The sequence below is a fragment of the Cricetulus griseus genome, chromosome 2 (assembly GCF_003668045.3).
Source record: "Cricetulus griseus strain 17A/GY chromosome 2, alternate assembly CriGri-PICRH-1.0, whole genome shotgun sequence".
Classification (NCBI taxonomy): Eukaryota; Metazoa; Chordata; class Mammalia; order Rodentia; family Cricetidae; genus Cricetulus; species Cricetulus griseus.
The window spans coordinates 28,320,221-28,335,133 of record NC_048595.1 but is presented as its reverse complement, the minus strand read 5'-3'; the positions used below and the strand labels follow the sequence as shown (position 1 = coordinate 28,335,133).

Below are 14,913 nucleotides of genomic sequence, written 5' to 3'. Positions count from 1 at the left end.
CCCAGGCTGGCCTTGAACTCTGACCAATCCTGCTTCAGCCTCCGAGTGCTGAAATTATAGGTCTTTACCACCACACTGGCATGTGTCAAGTGATTGACACCTAACCTTTCTCCTTATCATCTGTACCTTCCTTGCCACTCCCCAAATGAGCATCATACTAGAATGGGCTCTGCCCTCAGTGAGTCAACTATCAGTGTACACATAGAAGACAAGAGGGTGAGGACTGAAAGTAGCCTCAAGGCTTGCCTGTTTTACATACAGAAATTAGCCATAGACAAAAGGAAAATGTGGGATATTTGTTCACACTGACACTCCTAGTTTAACCTTCAATCAGGGGGCAGTTATTGACTAGCCAACCAGAATTAGCCATAGAGGTTTTGGAGAACCCAGAATACATATAAAGAGACACAGGAAGTAGTAAGGAGGGACTTAGAAAGATTTGCAGGCCCTTTGGACGGGAGAGAGAGAGAGTCTGTCTGTCACTGGTTGCTTCTCTGCCATTTCTCTGATTAATCAGGTTTTTCCCCTGATACCTAACGCCCAGCTGTGGCTGGCAATCTTCTTCCGTATACCCATTGTCCTTGTCATGCCCGTGGCAGCAAGGGTCTCATCACCCCTACTCTTCATTACATCTCTCTGGTCAACCCATTCCTTGTGTGATATGTGCTTTGGTTCTGCCAGTCCTTAAAGGCCAGATGAGCAGCTTCCCCATGGGGCTTGTGCAGCAAGGAACCCATAATCACATCTACCTGAGTCATTTAGGAGCTGATTACTCAAAACTAGGCCAAGGTGAAAGGAGATATTGCCATGTGGAGAAAGAGCAAGTAAAACCTTGGAATGGAAAATGGGGGAAGCCTTCTAGCTGAAAAAGTACCCACTGGGGGCTGGAGAGATGGCTCAGCTGTTAAGAGCACTGACTGCTCTTCCAGAGGACCTGAGTATAATTCCTAGCAACCACATGGTGGCTCACAACCATCTATAATGAGTCTGGTGTCTTCTTTTGGCCTGCAGGCATACATGCAGGCAAAACACTGTATACAACATAAATAAACCTTTAGAAAGGCCATACTGGACTGTCAATGTTCCACTGCTTTCTGCTGTCACATCCTTCAGAGTGGGAACATGAGACTCCAGGGTTCATGAGATGCTTTTACAGTGTGGAGAGGAGATAGGATCAGAGCCTGAGGAGTCCTGTGAATTGTGCCAAAAAGGCCTTGCTGGGAACTGTGCTCACCAGTTGCAGCAAAATCTGCCCCTTTTTTTCATTGCTTAAATTTAACACTCCCCCCCCTTTTTTTAGACACGATTTCTCTGTGTAACAGCCCTGGCTGTCCTGGAACTTGGCTGAAGACCAGGCTGGCCTCCAACTCACAGAGATCCACCTGATTCTGCCTCCCGAGTGGTGGGATTGTCCAAAACATTGAATCATTATTATTTTATTTTTTTACAAAAGAATGTAACTATTGTATGACTGGCTGTACACTCCTGGGTAGATACCCAGAAGACTCTAAATCAGCACACCATAGAGGTTGAATCAATCTGAATGTCTGGTAAAAGACAAGAAAGAGAATGTATTCCAAATGTACAATGAAATTTTATTTGGCTGTAAAAGAACAAAATGGTATTCAGAGGCCCAAAAGATGCTTCAGGAGTTAAAGACAAGCTTGAGCTGGGTGTAGTGCGATGCATGCCTTTAATCCCAGCACTGGGGAATCAAAGACAGCAGGATCTCTGTGAGTTTGAGGCCACCCTGGTCTACAGCCTGAGTTCCAGGATAGGCTCCAAAGCTACACAGAGAAACCTTGTCTTTAAAAATCAGAACAACAAAAGATTTCCCCCCTTCTCTACATTTTTTCTTGTGCTTGCTGTGATAACTAACTCTTCCCTCGTCCCTTAGATGCCCTCATTGGCAGGAACTCTGGGAGGACACGTTGCCCGTTATGCTCTCTTTGAGAGCCCTCCCCAGCTGTCAGGTTTCCGGCGTTGTCAAATAAGACACCTTCCCATCCCAGTTGGACCCTGGGATGTTGGTCCTCTGCTCCGCCAGGACTGCCTGCTGACTTTATTTTATCCCGACTGCAGTGTAGACATGAACTGTACTTCCTTCTTTTGCATGTGGCTTCTGTGGGTCTCCAGAGGCAGCCATGTCAGACCAATTCCCCAAACTGACAAATGATTGGAGGGAAGGAAGGGCTACTAGCAGCTTCTAGTGGCTGCAATCGAGCCTCCCCGACTTGTGCATAGATGCTTGATGCCTTCTGCGTCTTCAGGTGTGCAGTAGGTCTACCGCTGGATGGGACAGGCACAGGGAATGCTACAAATGTTCCTTCCATCCATGGAAGGGCACAGACTAAAGCTGGTAGATGAGAAGCTCTATGGACACTCCCATACACATATCCTCATGACCATGTCTGATTCTGCTGAACCCCCACCTATCATACACCTGAGCTGCCCCTCCAGCCATGTCTGTTCAAACTAGAGGCAGAAAAGGACTTTACACGGAAAGTCTGGGTCCTTTTCAAAGTTCAGACCTTAAATCCTTACAGCATGGACCATCTTCTGGGCTTTACTTTTCACTGGAACCAAAGGCCCTGGGTAGAACATTGGGCCCTTGACCCCTTTATCCTTTGAAGTCTGATGTATCCTTGGAGAGATACTGACCACAGAATAACTAATTTTTTTTGAGACATAGTCTTATGTAACCGAGACTGGCCTTGAACTCCTAATTCTCTGATTCTACCTACAAAGTACTGAAGTTACAACTGTGCACCACCACTCTCAGCTAAGAACTATTGGTTGAGTGGCAGAAGAAAAGGAACAGTGAGGAGGCTGAAGGCGTGAGGGGTGAAGGTGAAGAGAAGAGCCCCCACTATCACACTTCATCTTAGCACTTTTTACTTCCCACGTATGGCCTCATCCATGCAGTCAGTAGAAGGTCTTCAGTGAAGGCTGTATCCCATCATCCTAGATGTCCCGAGCAGAGAGATCTGAGTGTGTGGCCATTACAGGGAACAGAACCCTTGATGGTCCTGGGAGTGGCGGGGACGAGGCTATGCTCAGCTTTGCAGGCTTAGGCATAATGAGAATGGTTCCCATTTCCATCTCCAGCAGGGAAGATGCCAACCCCCAGTTTAACAGACCCTTCCAGGTCAGATCCCACAGCGGCTAGGATCCCTGACCTCAGGATTAATTATACACACCCCTGCCCTTGGCTCACTCGGATCTACCTTAGTGAGGCAGGAGAGTCTCCATCCTGAAAACTCTTGAATCTTGGAATAGAGCCTTTTGAGCCCCTCTGTGACCCAGAGTTCCCCTGGCTTGCTCTCTAGTCCCCCACTCTGCCATCCTCCCCACAACTTCAGATGTTGGAGGTAAAGGAAGCCAGACCAGAGGCACCCATTCCAATGCTGTCTCTCCTCAGACCGAAGATGCTGCGTTTGCCATGCCAGCATATATTCTCAGAGGGACTGATGCTAGAATGCAGGTCCTTTTATGCGTGTCTCAGGCTGTGCCTCTGACAGTATGACTTTCTTTCAAGGAGGAAAGAGACTTCCTGAGACCTCTTGTTCCCTATCAGTAGTCTCTCCTGCTCCCCAGCTTCAGTCCATTTGTCTATATAATGCAATCATAGGAATCTCTGCAGCCTCCCCTGGGCTGCTCAGGGCTGGTTCTTCCTCTCTCCTATTCAAGATGTCTGGGGCCAATGGTTGCCACAGGACTGCTTTCCTCGAAGGTGTGTGTCCTCAGCTTTGATATCCTGTCCTTCCTGGACCCTGGGACCAGGCCTAGCCTCAAGCTTGTTGCTGACTCAGATGCTCCTGTTTCTCCTGACTGCACATCTCTTCCTTTTAACCCCTGCATAGCCTTTCCTTTACCTTTGGTCTGGTTACTTCCTGCTGTGTCACCCCCTTCTCTTCCTCCAGCCAGTTCTACTGCTGGTCTTCCTGTGAGCCTAGAATCTGACAAGAGGTCAGCTGAGCCCTGCTCCAGTCCAGGTAAGCAGCGTGTGTAGGAGACAGACCTTTCCTGACTGAGGCTCTCCCCTTGAAATGGGGCCACGGCTGGGCTGGAGAGATGGCTCAGAGGTTAAGAGCACTGACTGCTTCTCCAGAGGACCAGAGTTCAATTCCCAGCAACCACATGGTGGCTCACAACCATCTGTAATGAGATCTGGTGCCCTCTTCTGGTGTGCAAGCATGCATGCAGATAACTGTATAAATAATAAATAAATAAAATCTAAAAAGAAAAGAAATGGGGCCACGGCACTCAAATACATCCATAGACCTTCCATAGATTCCACTGCTTCAGAGCCATGTACTGCCAGGAGGTGAGGTTGTCCCACCAGGCAGCAGTCTGGGGACAACACTGCAAGGTAGGGGGAAGGGTGTGATGGGACCCAGAAGGGACACCACTCTAAGATGAAGAAGGATAGGGGGATATTGGAAGGTCTGGGGACAGAGATTCAGAAATGGGAGGGAGAAGAGTCCCTTTTACTATGCTGGGAGAAGCTGAGATAGGGCCTAAGACTGGGAAGAGCCACGTGCTCCTGGGTGTGCCTGCCTTTCCTTACTCAGCTAGTTCAAATTCATGCCCCTGCACACTGCAGTGCTACAGTGGAAAGCCACTCTGTCTAGTGCTCCAGAAGTCTTCAGTCTCTGGTGAGCGCTCGACCCTGACACTCTGCAGTTCCTGCCCCCGGCTCTGACTTCCATAGCTACTAACCCACCCTAGCCTTTGATAGATCTTCAGATCTCAGCTCAGTTGTCACCAGTCCCCTGATCTCTATCAACATCCTGACCTTTAAATCCTATCTAGCTGTGCTGGACAGTGGTGGCGCACGCCTTTAATCCCAGCACTTGGGAGGCAGGGGTAAGCAGATCTCTGTGAGTTCGAGGCCAGCCTGGTCTACAGAGTGAGTTCCAGGACAGCCTCCAAAGCTACACAGAGAATCCCTGTCTCAAAAAACCAATAAATAAATAAATAAATAAATAAATAAATAAATAAATAAATAAATAAATCCTATCTAGCTGACTCCTGCCTTTGAGGTCCTCATCAACTTCCCCAAAGCTGGGTTTCTTACTCTCTCACAGGCCCCCTTTCCTGACATATTCCTTCCTTAGCCCAGTCCTCTTTCCCCTCTCCTGCAAGCTTCAAAGGGATCTAGAGCAACCACCTGTCCTTTCCAGGGTGGTAGCAGAGAGGACTGCTGGGTTGTGAGCTGTCCGTACATCCCAGAGGGGCAAGGTGGGGCTGTGGCTTTGCAAAGGTGTGTGCTCCCATCCGAGAGTGTCACATTACTTCCCCAGGCAGAGTTCTCTGTTTATAGAAGCGGGGGTCTCTGAGCATCTCAGGGGCCAAGCAGCTCCCCCATGCCACCTGAGTCCACTCGCTGGAGAAACTGAGTATCTTGTAATCGGCTGCCTGCCGAAGTCCAGGGCACAGGCAAAGTAAGGTTCTCACCTCAACTCTCTGTCCAGTATTAACCCTTCAAACCTCTCATTTTCTTCCAAGAAAAACACCTGTACCTCCATTTTCTGCAAAGGGGATACCTACTTCAAAGAGCAGGACACTCCAGCCATGTATCGCAAGGGCTTGAACTTCTGTGAGGTAGGACCTTAATGCTCTCAGAATTGGGTATGTCTTCTCTCAGAACTGTAGGCCTAGAGGATCTCAACAGTGAAATCTAAAGGGAGATATGTTTGTGGAGAGAGAGCCTGCCTGGGGTTGAGCAAGCTTGAACCTCTCTGCTTTGCATAATGTAGAACATCAGGTGGATTTTTCCAAGTCTCCCAAATGGGGTTCCTTGTTTCTGACCTACTGGTTTTCTGGGAACTGACTGCCAGACCTCATGGGGAAGCTCAGCTCAGTTCTAGTTTCATTGAGGCTTCTTGTTTTCATGAGCTGGGGGAAGGGCAAGGGCAATGTGAATGGACCTGTCTGTTCTTGGAGCTCAAATGGTCCGGCTCAGGCTACATTGCAGGCTGCAGCCAGGCTTGCCTGGCAGATACACCCAGGTGTCACAAAGCTGGGACTGGGCCCTGCCACCTGGAGTGTTGTCAAGCCTAGGCCTCACCCAGATGCCTCCAGCTGTATAGGACTCTTCTCTTCAACAAAGCCACTCCAGGAGTCACCAGGAGCCTCCTGCCCTGGATCCTGATTGCAGCTACTCGGCCATTCCTACGCATTCTCTGCTCCTGCCCCCAGTGCACTACTTGGGTTCAGCAGAATCAGAGAGCAGCATTTGAGAAGACTATGTGGGCCCTGCAAGCCTCCACATCTCCCTATTCCAAATCCTGGCCCTGTATCTTTAGTGAGCGAGACTTATCAAGTCCAGGTTCTTCCCTTCCCCATTCACAGGCCTGAACATGGGCCCTCCAAGGTGACAGGTCCTTATCCACGATCAAAAGGAGAAGCTTGTGCTTTACTGGAAGGGATACATCTGCCTGGTCCACATACTGTGGAAAGAGCCCCAAGTCCTGCAGGGAGAGTTCCTTCATCTACAGAAACAGCCTGGTCCCATCTCATATTCCCCAGATGCTCCTCTCCAGGCAGCAGCATTAAGGGGCTTCCCTGCTTTCCTTCAGTGACATCTAACCCCTTGATTCTAACCAATTCACTTTCCCCTCATGTCCCACATGACTTTGAAATTGCAGTCCAATAAACGTATGCTGTGGATATTTCTAGGAAGAGACAACGAGGAAGACATCCCCGCTTCTGGTAGGGGTTCGGATATGCAGGTTGAACTGGTTAGCAGAATGCAATTCAGAACAAAAAGTTACAGTGGGGATCAGCGAGATGGTTTAGCTGATAAGAAGGGCAAGTGCCACTAAACCTGGGGACCTGAATTTGATCATTCACATGGTGGAAGGAACCAACTCTGACAAATTGTCCTCTGACCTACACAAACAACATGCATGCTGGTGTGTGTGTGTGTGTGTGTGTGTGTGTGTGTGTGTGTAAACAATAAATACATGTAAACATTTAAAAAACTATTTTTAAAAATTACAAGGTTGGCTGGGCGGTGGTGGCGCACGCCGTGAATCCCAGCACTTGCGAGGTAGAGACAGTCAGATCTCTGAGTTCAAGACCAGCCTGGTCTACAAGAGCTAGTTTCAGGACAGCCTCCAAAGCCACAGAGAAACCCTGTCTTGAAAAACCAAAAATAAGGGCTGGGCATTGGTGGCGGACGCCTTTAATCCCAGCATTCGGGAAGCAGAGGCAGGCAGATCTCTGAGTTCAAGCGAGTGCCAGGATAGGCTCCAAAGCTACACAGAGAAACCCTGTCTCGAAAAGCCAAAGGAAAAAAAGAAGAAAAACCAAAAATAATACTAAAAAAAAAAAAAGTTACAGTGGTCACCCACCAGCATTGGAAACCCAAAACAGGAGAATTAGGAGTTTGAGGCAAATTCTAGTCTAGCCTGGACTAAATAGTGAGACCCTGTCTCAAAACAACAGCAACAGAAAGTCACAGTGGTCGTCCCTTCTCCAGCCCTAGCCCAACTGCTACTGTTACTTTCCTTTGGGACAAAGTTGAGACATACTATATTTGATAAGCTAATTTATTCAGTAACTAATCCAATGAGTATGTTCTGGGCTGGAGATGTGGCTCAGTGATAGAGTATTTAATGCCTGGTTCCTCGGTTCCATCCTCAGTACTGCTCAGAATAAATGACATTCTAAGAGCCACTGTGCCAGAAACTGTGCAAGTGTGGTGAGGGCAAGACTCAGCCTGGTCCCCAGGGAACACCTAGCTTACTGAAATAGCTAACAGTTGAGAGAGAACCATTCTAGAATCTTCCATCTGAGCTAGTTTCTTCTGTCCTGTCTTGAGCTATATTCTTATTTGTTTTTTCGAGACAGGCTTTCTCTATGTAGCTTTGGCTGTCCTGGCACTCACTCTGTAGACAAGACTGACCTGAAACTCATAGAGATCCACTTGCCTTTGCCTCCCGAATGCTGGAATTAAAGGCGTGCAGCACCACTGTCTGACATTGAGCTATATTCTTAACCTAGATGGGAACAATGAAGCCCAGAGGAGAATGGTCCTGTAGATGGCCAATAGAATATGGGAAAGGGGCTTGAGAACAAAACCTAGTAGGGCTGGCTGTCTAAAAGACCCCGGGGGTTGGGGTGGTTGGCATGAGATGGCTCCATAGTTAATGGCACTTACTGCTCTTCCTGAGGACCCCAGTACAGGTACAATTCCCTACATACACATCAGGCAGCTCATATCTCCTGTAACCAGCTTTGAGGATCTCTGGCCTCCTTGGGCACCTGGACACACGTGGTGCACATAAACTCATGTAGGCACACACACACACACACACACACACACACACGTAAAAAATAACGGAACAAATCTTAAAAAAAAAAAAAAAAAAAAAAAAAAAGACCCAAGAGGGCCACATCCTCCTCCACTCTAGGAAAAGTGTCCTCCACACAGTCATCACCACCACACACTTCTTGTTCCATCGGTGGACCAGACGAGCTAGATAGGCATGAAGGACACTCGGCAGTTCCTAGCTGGGAAACATGACACAGGAATTGGAGTCAGACTTTCCTCTGAGCCCCCAGCGCTTGTTGGCTGCAGGCTCTGTCAAACAGGTTCACCTCTTTGCCCGTTTGTTTCTCCACTTAGGATGTAGAAAAGGTGGTTTTCCATAGTCTTACTCCGTTAAGTCAAGACAGGGTAATTATTTAGAAGAGTTTATAAAACATGTGAATAGTTGAGGATGTAACTAACTCGAAGATTAAAAAAAAAAAGTTAACATTCTTTCCGTTAGGGTAACGTGACCATCTTCCTTCCGCCTAGGGCAGGAGCCCATGCCCTTTGATTTGGTGGGCTGAATTAAGGCTTTCCTTGGACAATCTTTCCAGACCTGGGACGCCAGAGTAAAGTAGGAAGCCAGACTCTAGATTCTAGATCCTCTTTGGGGCGGGAGACCCACGCACTTGCTCATGATTGACTCGGGCATGCTGGGACTTGCAGGCTGGCTGACCATCCTGTGACGCCAGGGCCGCTGGGAAATGTAGTCCTTGGCCTGATCCGGGACATCGGTGTCCCACCGGCCCAGCGGTGACAGCTCGCGAGGTAGGCGGCAATGACAAGGGTCTGAAATAGGTGCAGAGTGGGAGGGAGCTTGCAAGCTGGCTGCTGGGGCCCCTGTTCTGTGGATGCCAGAATGGACACCCCCGGCCTGCAGCTGATGCAACGGGGCCTGTTGGGTGGGGCGGGGGCAAGGAGCACCGGGACACTTTTCCATGCTCCAAGAAAAAAGGAGCGGGACTCGGTTATTCCCCAGTATAAGACCCTCCTAGCTGAGAATAAGAAGTCTGTCTCCCATCCCTATTTGGATATGCTACCAATCTTTCCCAGATGGACCACAACTGCTCTCTGAAGAAGGAGTCAGAGCTCTGCCCAGAAGCAAGGGGACCAGCAAGTATACTGGACCCCATTGGGACCATCTGGTTGCTCTCCCAAAGGGAGATTCAGCCAGGGGCAAAGGAGTGGAAACCCATTTCCTGGAAACGTAGAGAGAGGCTCATTGTTGAAAAGAAAGAGAGGAAAGGCTTAGAGGAGCAGCGGGATGATCAGACCCCCTTTTCCATCTACAAAGCTCCTCCTTCTATTCCTACAGCCCCCAGAAGCAGCTTTCTTGCAGCATGGGAGGTTTTCACGTGCCCTTCATCAGAGTTTGACGGCTCAGCATGGACCAGTCTGTGGCGATCCAGGAGACACTGGCTGAGGGGGAATACTGCACCATCATATCCTTCCCGGCTCATGCCCGCCTTGGTGTTGGGAAATGGGATGGAGGGTGTGGAAATTTCTGTTCTCTCTCTCTCTCTCTCTCTCTCTCTCTCTCTCTCTCTCTCTCTCTCTCTCTCTCTGTTTCTCTCTAAGCCATATGGTAATGGGTAAACCAATATTCACTAAGTATTCACTTGGCTCTGGTTTCTCTATGAGAAATTTTAATATGCAGATGTCCTCCAAACAAGTTGTGAAGTTGGGGACTATTATACCCATTTTGCAGATGAGGAAAGCTCAGAGGAGTGAAGTAATTTGCCCGTGGTCACACAGTGAGCAGGAGGGAGAAAGGCATCAGTGGTGGAGTGGGCCTGATGGGGAGGCTTGTTCTTAGCTTTTAGTTTCCCTTCACCCAGAGCAGCAGGCTGTACAAGGTGTGCTATGTAAGGGGGACAGCAGGCAGAGTCGCCTGCTGGGACTGGTGCGGTACCGGCTGGAAAATGGTGCACAGGAGCATGCGTAAGTATAGCTCAAACTCTACCTGTGTGGGCCAAGGGTTGTTCTTCACTATCCTCCAACTTAACGTCAGTCATTTTGTCTGAGTCTCCTAGAGTAATTAACATAATGATAGTATTCTTGGAACACCATGTTCTAAGCCCGTTATAACCAACAAGATGAGACATGGAAGCTTCTAGAAAAGAGACAGTTACCACACCTGGCTAGATTTTGAGCTTGTGTGAGTGCCTGAGTTCGGATCCAGACACTGTGATCCTAAGCAAATTGTTCTTCATAGCTCTGTTTATCCAGAGTAAAGATTAGAAGGCCAAACTGGAAATGGGACTCGAGCCAGTGATCCTCGCACTCAGGAAGCTGAGGTACAACTGTTACAAGTTCTAGGCCATCCTGGGCTACATAGTAAGTTCCAAGCCAGCCTAGACTGACAGAGTGAGAGCCTGTCTCAGAGAGAGGAGGAGGGGCTGGAGAGATTGCTCAGTGGCTAGAATTCTCTTGCAGAGGATCTGAATTTGGTTCCCAGCACCCACACCCAGATCGAGTGGCTCACAACCCCTGTGACTCCAGTTCCAGTGGCTCTGAACCCTCTTCTGGACTCTATGGGCACTTGCACTCACATGTTCTTGTGTACGAGTGCGAACACACACTCACACAGAGTTATAAAAGAAAATATTTAAAAAGAGAGAGGGCGAGCTGGAGATGGTTCAGTTAGTGAAGTACCTGCCACACAAGCATGAGGACTTGAGCTTGGATCTGCAGGATCCATGTAAAAAGTTGGGGTGTGGGGTGTGGAGAGATGGCTAAGTAGTTAAGAATACTTGTTTTTGTAGAGGTTCTAAATTTGGTTCCCAGCACCTTCATCGGCAGCTCACAGATACCTGGAACTCCAGCTGCAAGGGTTCAGATACCTTCTTCTGGTCTCCATGGGGATCTGAACTCATGAGGCGCGCGCGCGCACACACACATACACACACACACACACACACACACACACACACACACACACACACACACACACACCTATACATAACTAAAAATAAATCTTAAAGAAGTTAAGGGAGGTAGAGAGACAGGCAGATCCCTGAAGCTGATTGGCTAGCTAGTTTAGCTGAATCAAGGAGTTTCAGGTTTATTGAGAGACTCTGTCTCAAGAAAATAAAAATGTCGGTGCTGGAGAGATGGCTTAGAGGTTAAAAGCACTTGTTGCTCTCAAAGAGGACCTGGATTGGATTCCCTAGCATCTACATGGTGACTCACAACCATCAATAACTACAGTTCCAGAGAATCTGACATCCTCTTCTAATCTCTGTCAACACCAGGCAGGCAGACAGATGGTACAAACACATACATGGAGGCAAAACATCCATACCCATAAAATTAAATAAATAGATCTAAAAAGCAGTTTTACAAAGTGGAGAGCGAGTAAGGAAAGACACCCGAGGGTCACCCTGCAGCCTCTGCATGCGCATGCATGTGCACACAAATATGACCACACGTGCGCATGTGTTACATACCCACACTAATGAGCCACACACAAAAATTTAAAAATTAAAAGAGAGAGACTAATGGCTGGGAGTGGTGTTACAAGCTTTAGTCCTAGCACTTGGGAGGCAGAGGCTGACACATGGCTGTGAATTTGAGGCCAGCCTGGTTTATTTACATAAGGAGTTCCAAGACAGCCAGAGCTATGTAGAGGGAGCCTGTCTTGGAAAAAAAAAGGGTTCATTCAATGTTGCTTGGCAACACTTCGTATTCCACAGGAGCAGAGGGAGTAAATAATACCTGCAGAGGTCTCATAGCTTGTAGGTGAACCTCAGGATCTCAGAGCCAGGAGGGAGCGGGCTTTAGACATTTTCTACTTTGCCACTCCAACTTGATAGGTGGGGAAACCGAAAGACAGGGAGATGAAGGGGCTTCATAAGGACACACCGTTGCTGTCACTCACATGCTAGATGGTACCAAATTGCTTTTTCTTCCAACTGTGAGGAGTTATGCTTTGATGACCTCATCCATAAATTACAGCTTTCCTGGGCACTGTGGACGGAAAAGGCTTAAGGCATAAGTATGGCTAGTGCACTGCCAGCCAAGCACTAGAGGCTACCACTAAAAGGATTGGTATTGGCACAGACTCCCCAAGACCCAGTTCTTAGCACAAAGGAGATTTATTCGCATCAGAGGGACAAAGGGCAGGGAATAAGAGACAAAAACAAGAGATAGAAGACAAGGGAGAGGGGAAGAGATACTTGCCCCAGAGGGACAAAGGATTGCATCTGGAGAGAGAGGAGACAGATGTGACCTTTAAGCAAATGGCAGTTTATAAAGGCGAAAGGGGAAACCCCATATTAGTATTAAGTGTTTAATTTTGATTTGGCATGTTAATTAGGAGAGTCAAAAGGGGGCTTTTGATTGTTGAACTTCAATATTTTGATAGCTGGACATTGGTGGTCAGCCTCAAGGGGAGGAAGTAGTCAAATAAAGGAATAGACCTTTGTGGCTAGCTTTAGAAATGTAATCTAAGGATTTAGCAAGGTAGAGGGGCTGGGGGAGAAAGGCAAGGCCTGTCAGAGCCATGTCTGTCATGCTCAGGCCTACTAGAGCTCCTTCAACTACAAGCACTGTAATGTAGCAGGCCTTTCTTTGGACCGACAGCTCCTAATAATAACGTGGAGACTTCTTATTAAGTATAAAAGCTTGGCCTTAGCTTAGGCTTGTTCCCAACCAGCTCTCAAAACTTAAATCAACCCATTTATATTAATCTGCCACGTGGCTTGCTACCTCTCCTCTGTACCATATGCCCAACTTCCTCCACATCTGGCTGGTGAATCTCCTGCCTCAGATTCTTTCCCAGAGGTCCTATCTCCGCCTGGAAGTCCCACCTATCTTCTTCCTACCTAGCTATTGGCTGTTCAGTTCTTTATTAAATCAATTTATTAAACCAGCTTAGGTGGATGAGGAAGGACAGAGACACATCTTTACAATCAAAAAGACTATCCCAGCACTCTAAAGTGTACCCTCTGCTTTCTGCCTCCAGTCTCTTCCTGTATACACACCGGAGGATGGCCATCACAGGAGACGACGTATCTCTGGACCAGATAGTGCCACTCTCAAGAGATTTTATGCTGGAAGAAGGTGCTAGATGGTCTGGGTGGTATAAATTACTCTCCTCTGGGCCCCCACCCCAGTCATCTCTGCCCTTGCTGTTGGGGGGCGTGGGAACGGAGGATGATGTGAGAAAGGAATGTTCAGTTGCTAAAGGCATTCTCATTTCCCTCCCTCAGTGTCCCCAGATGGTGAGCTCTACATCCTTGGTGAGTAGTCTTTTCAGTCTGGGTTCCTGTTGGGGCATTGGGACAGGATCTTAAGACAGAGAGGTGGTGTGAATGAGAATGTGCCAGAAATCCTAGCATGTAGAAGGCTGAGGTAGGGGGATTGCCTTGCCTGGACTACACAGTGAGTTCTAGGCCAGCTAGCACTATTGACTAAGACTGATTCAAAACACAACAACAAACAAAAATGAAACTCTTGGGTTGATGGGATGGCTTAGTGGAGAAAGATGCTTGCCGCCAAACCTAACTACCTGAGTTTGAGCCCCAGAACCCATGTCGTAGAATGAGAGAACCAACTCCTGGAAAGTTGTACTCTAGCTGTCACACACACACACACACACACACACACACACACACACACACACACACACACACACACCTAAATAAATAAATGAATGTAATAAAAGATATCCATGCTATCGGAAATAAGACCCTGAAGAGTCAGACCCTGCCCCTCCACTACTAGTTATTTTCCATCACTTATCCCCTTGTCACTGCATTTAAATCCTCCAGTGCTTTCCATCACCTCAGACATCACAGATTGTCACAGCAGAGTTCTCTTTTCCTTCTCTTCTGCCTCTTCTTCATTTTTGTTTTCCAAGACAGGGTTTCTCTGTGTAGCTCTGGCTGTCCTGGAATTCACTCTGTAGACCTGGCTGGCCTGGAACTCAGAAATCCACCTGCCTGTGCCTCCCAAGTGCTGGGATTAAAGGTGTGTGCCACCAAAGCCCATTGAGTTCTCTCTCTCTCTCTCTCTCTCTCTCTCTCTCTCTCTCTCTCTCTCTCTCTCTTTTGGTTTTTCGAGACAGGGTTTCTCTGTGGCTTTGGAGGCTGTCCTGGAACTAGCTCTTGTAGACCAGGCTGGTCTCGAATTCACAGAGATCCGCCTGCCTCTGCCTCCCGAGTGCTGGGATTAAAGGCGTGCGCCACCACTGCCTGGCTTGAGTTCTCTCTTCTTAAAAAAATTATTACACAGGCAGTGGTGATGCATACTTTGAATTCCAGCACTCAGGAGGCAGGGGCAGGTGGATCTGTGAGTTCAAGGCCAGCCTTGTCTACAGAGCAAGTTCCAGGACAGCCAGAGCTACACAGAGAAACCCTGTTTCAAAAAAACAAAAACAAAACCAACCAACCAACCAAACAAACAAACAAAAACCCCAAAACGTTATAGACACTAATAGTAAAATGACACAGATACTAGAGTAATTGGAAAAACTTTTTAAGAGGCCACCATAAAAGTGCCTTACTAGCTGGGTAATGGTGGCACACACCTTTAATACCAGCACTAGGGAGAAAGAGGCAGGTGGATCTTTGTGAGTTCAAGGCCAG

At 48.0% G+C, this 14,913-nt stretch overlaps 1 protein-coding gene across 1 annotated transcript in view; it reads left to right on the top strand.

The window, feature by feature from the left end:
* The first annotated feature begins 8,950 nt into the window (after positions 1 to 8,950).
* Positions 8,951 to 14,913, top strand: part of Inpp5b (inositol polyphosphate-5-phosphatase B) — a 68,494-nt gene continuing 62,531 nt past the window's right edge. Inside the window, 5 exon segments of the mRNA XM_027399223.2 lie at positions 8,951 to 9,091; positions 9,639 to 9,765; positions 10,158 to 10,264; positions 13,290 to 13,387; positions 13,537 to 13,566. Coding sequence (XP_027255024.1) covers positions 9,709 to 9,765; positions 10,158 to 10,264; positions 13,290 to 13,387; positions 13,537 to 13,566 — 292 coding nt within the window. The 5' untranslated portion in view covers positions 8,951 to 9,091; positions 9,639 to 9,708.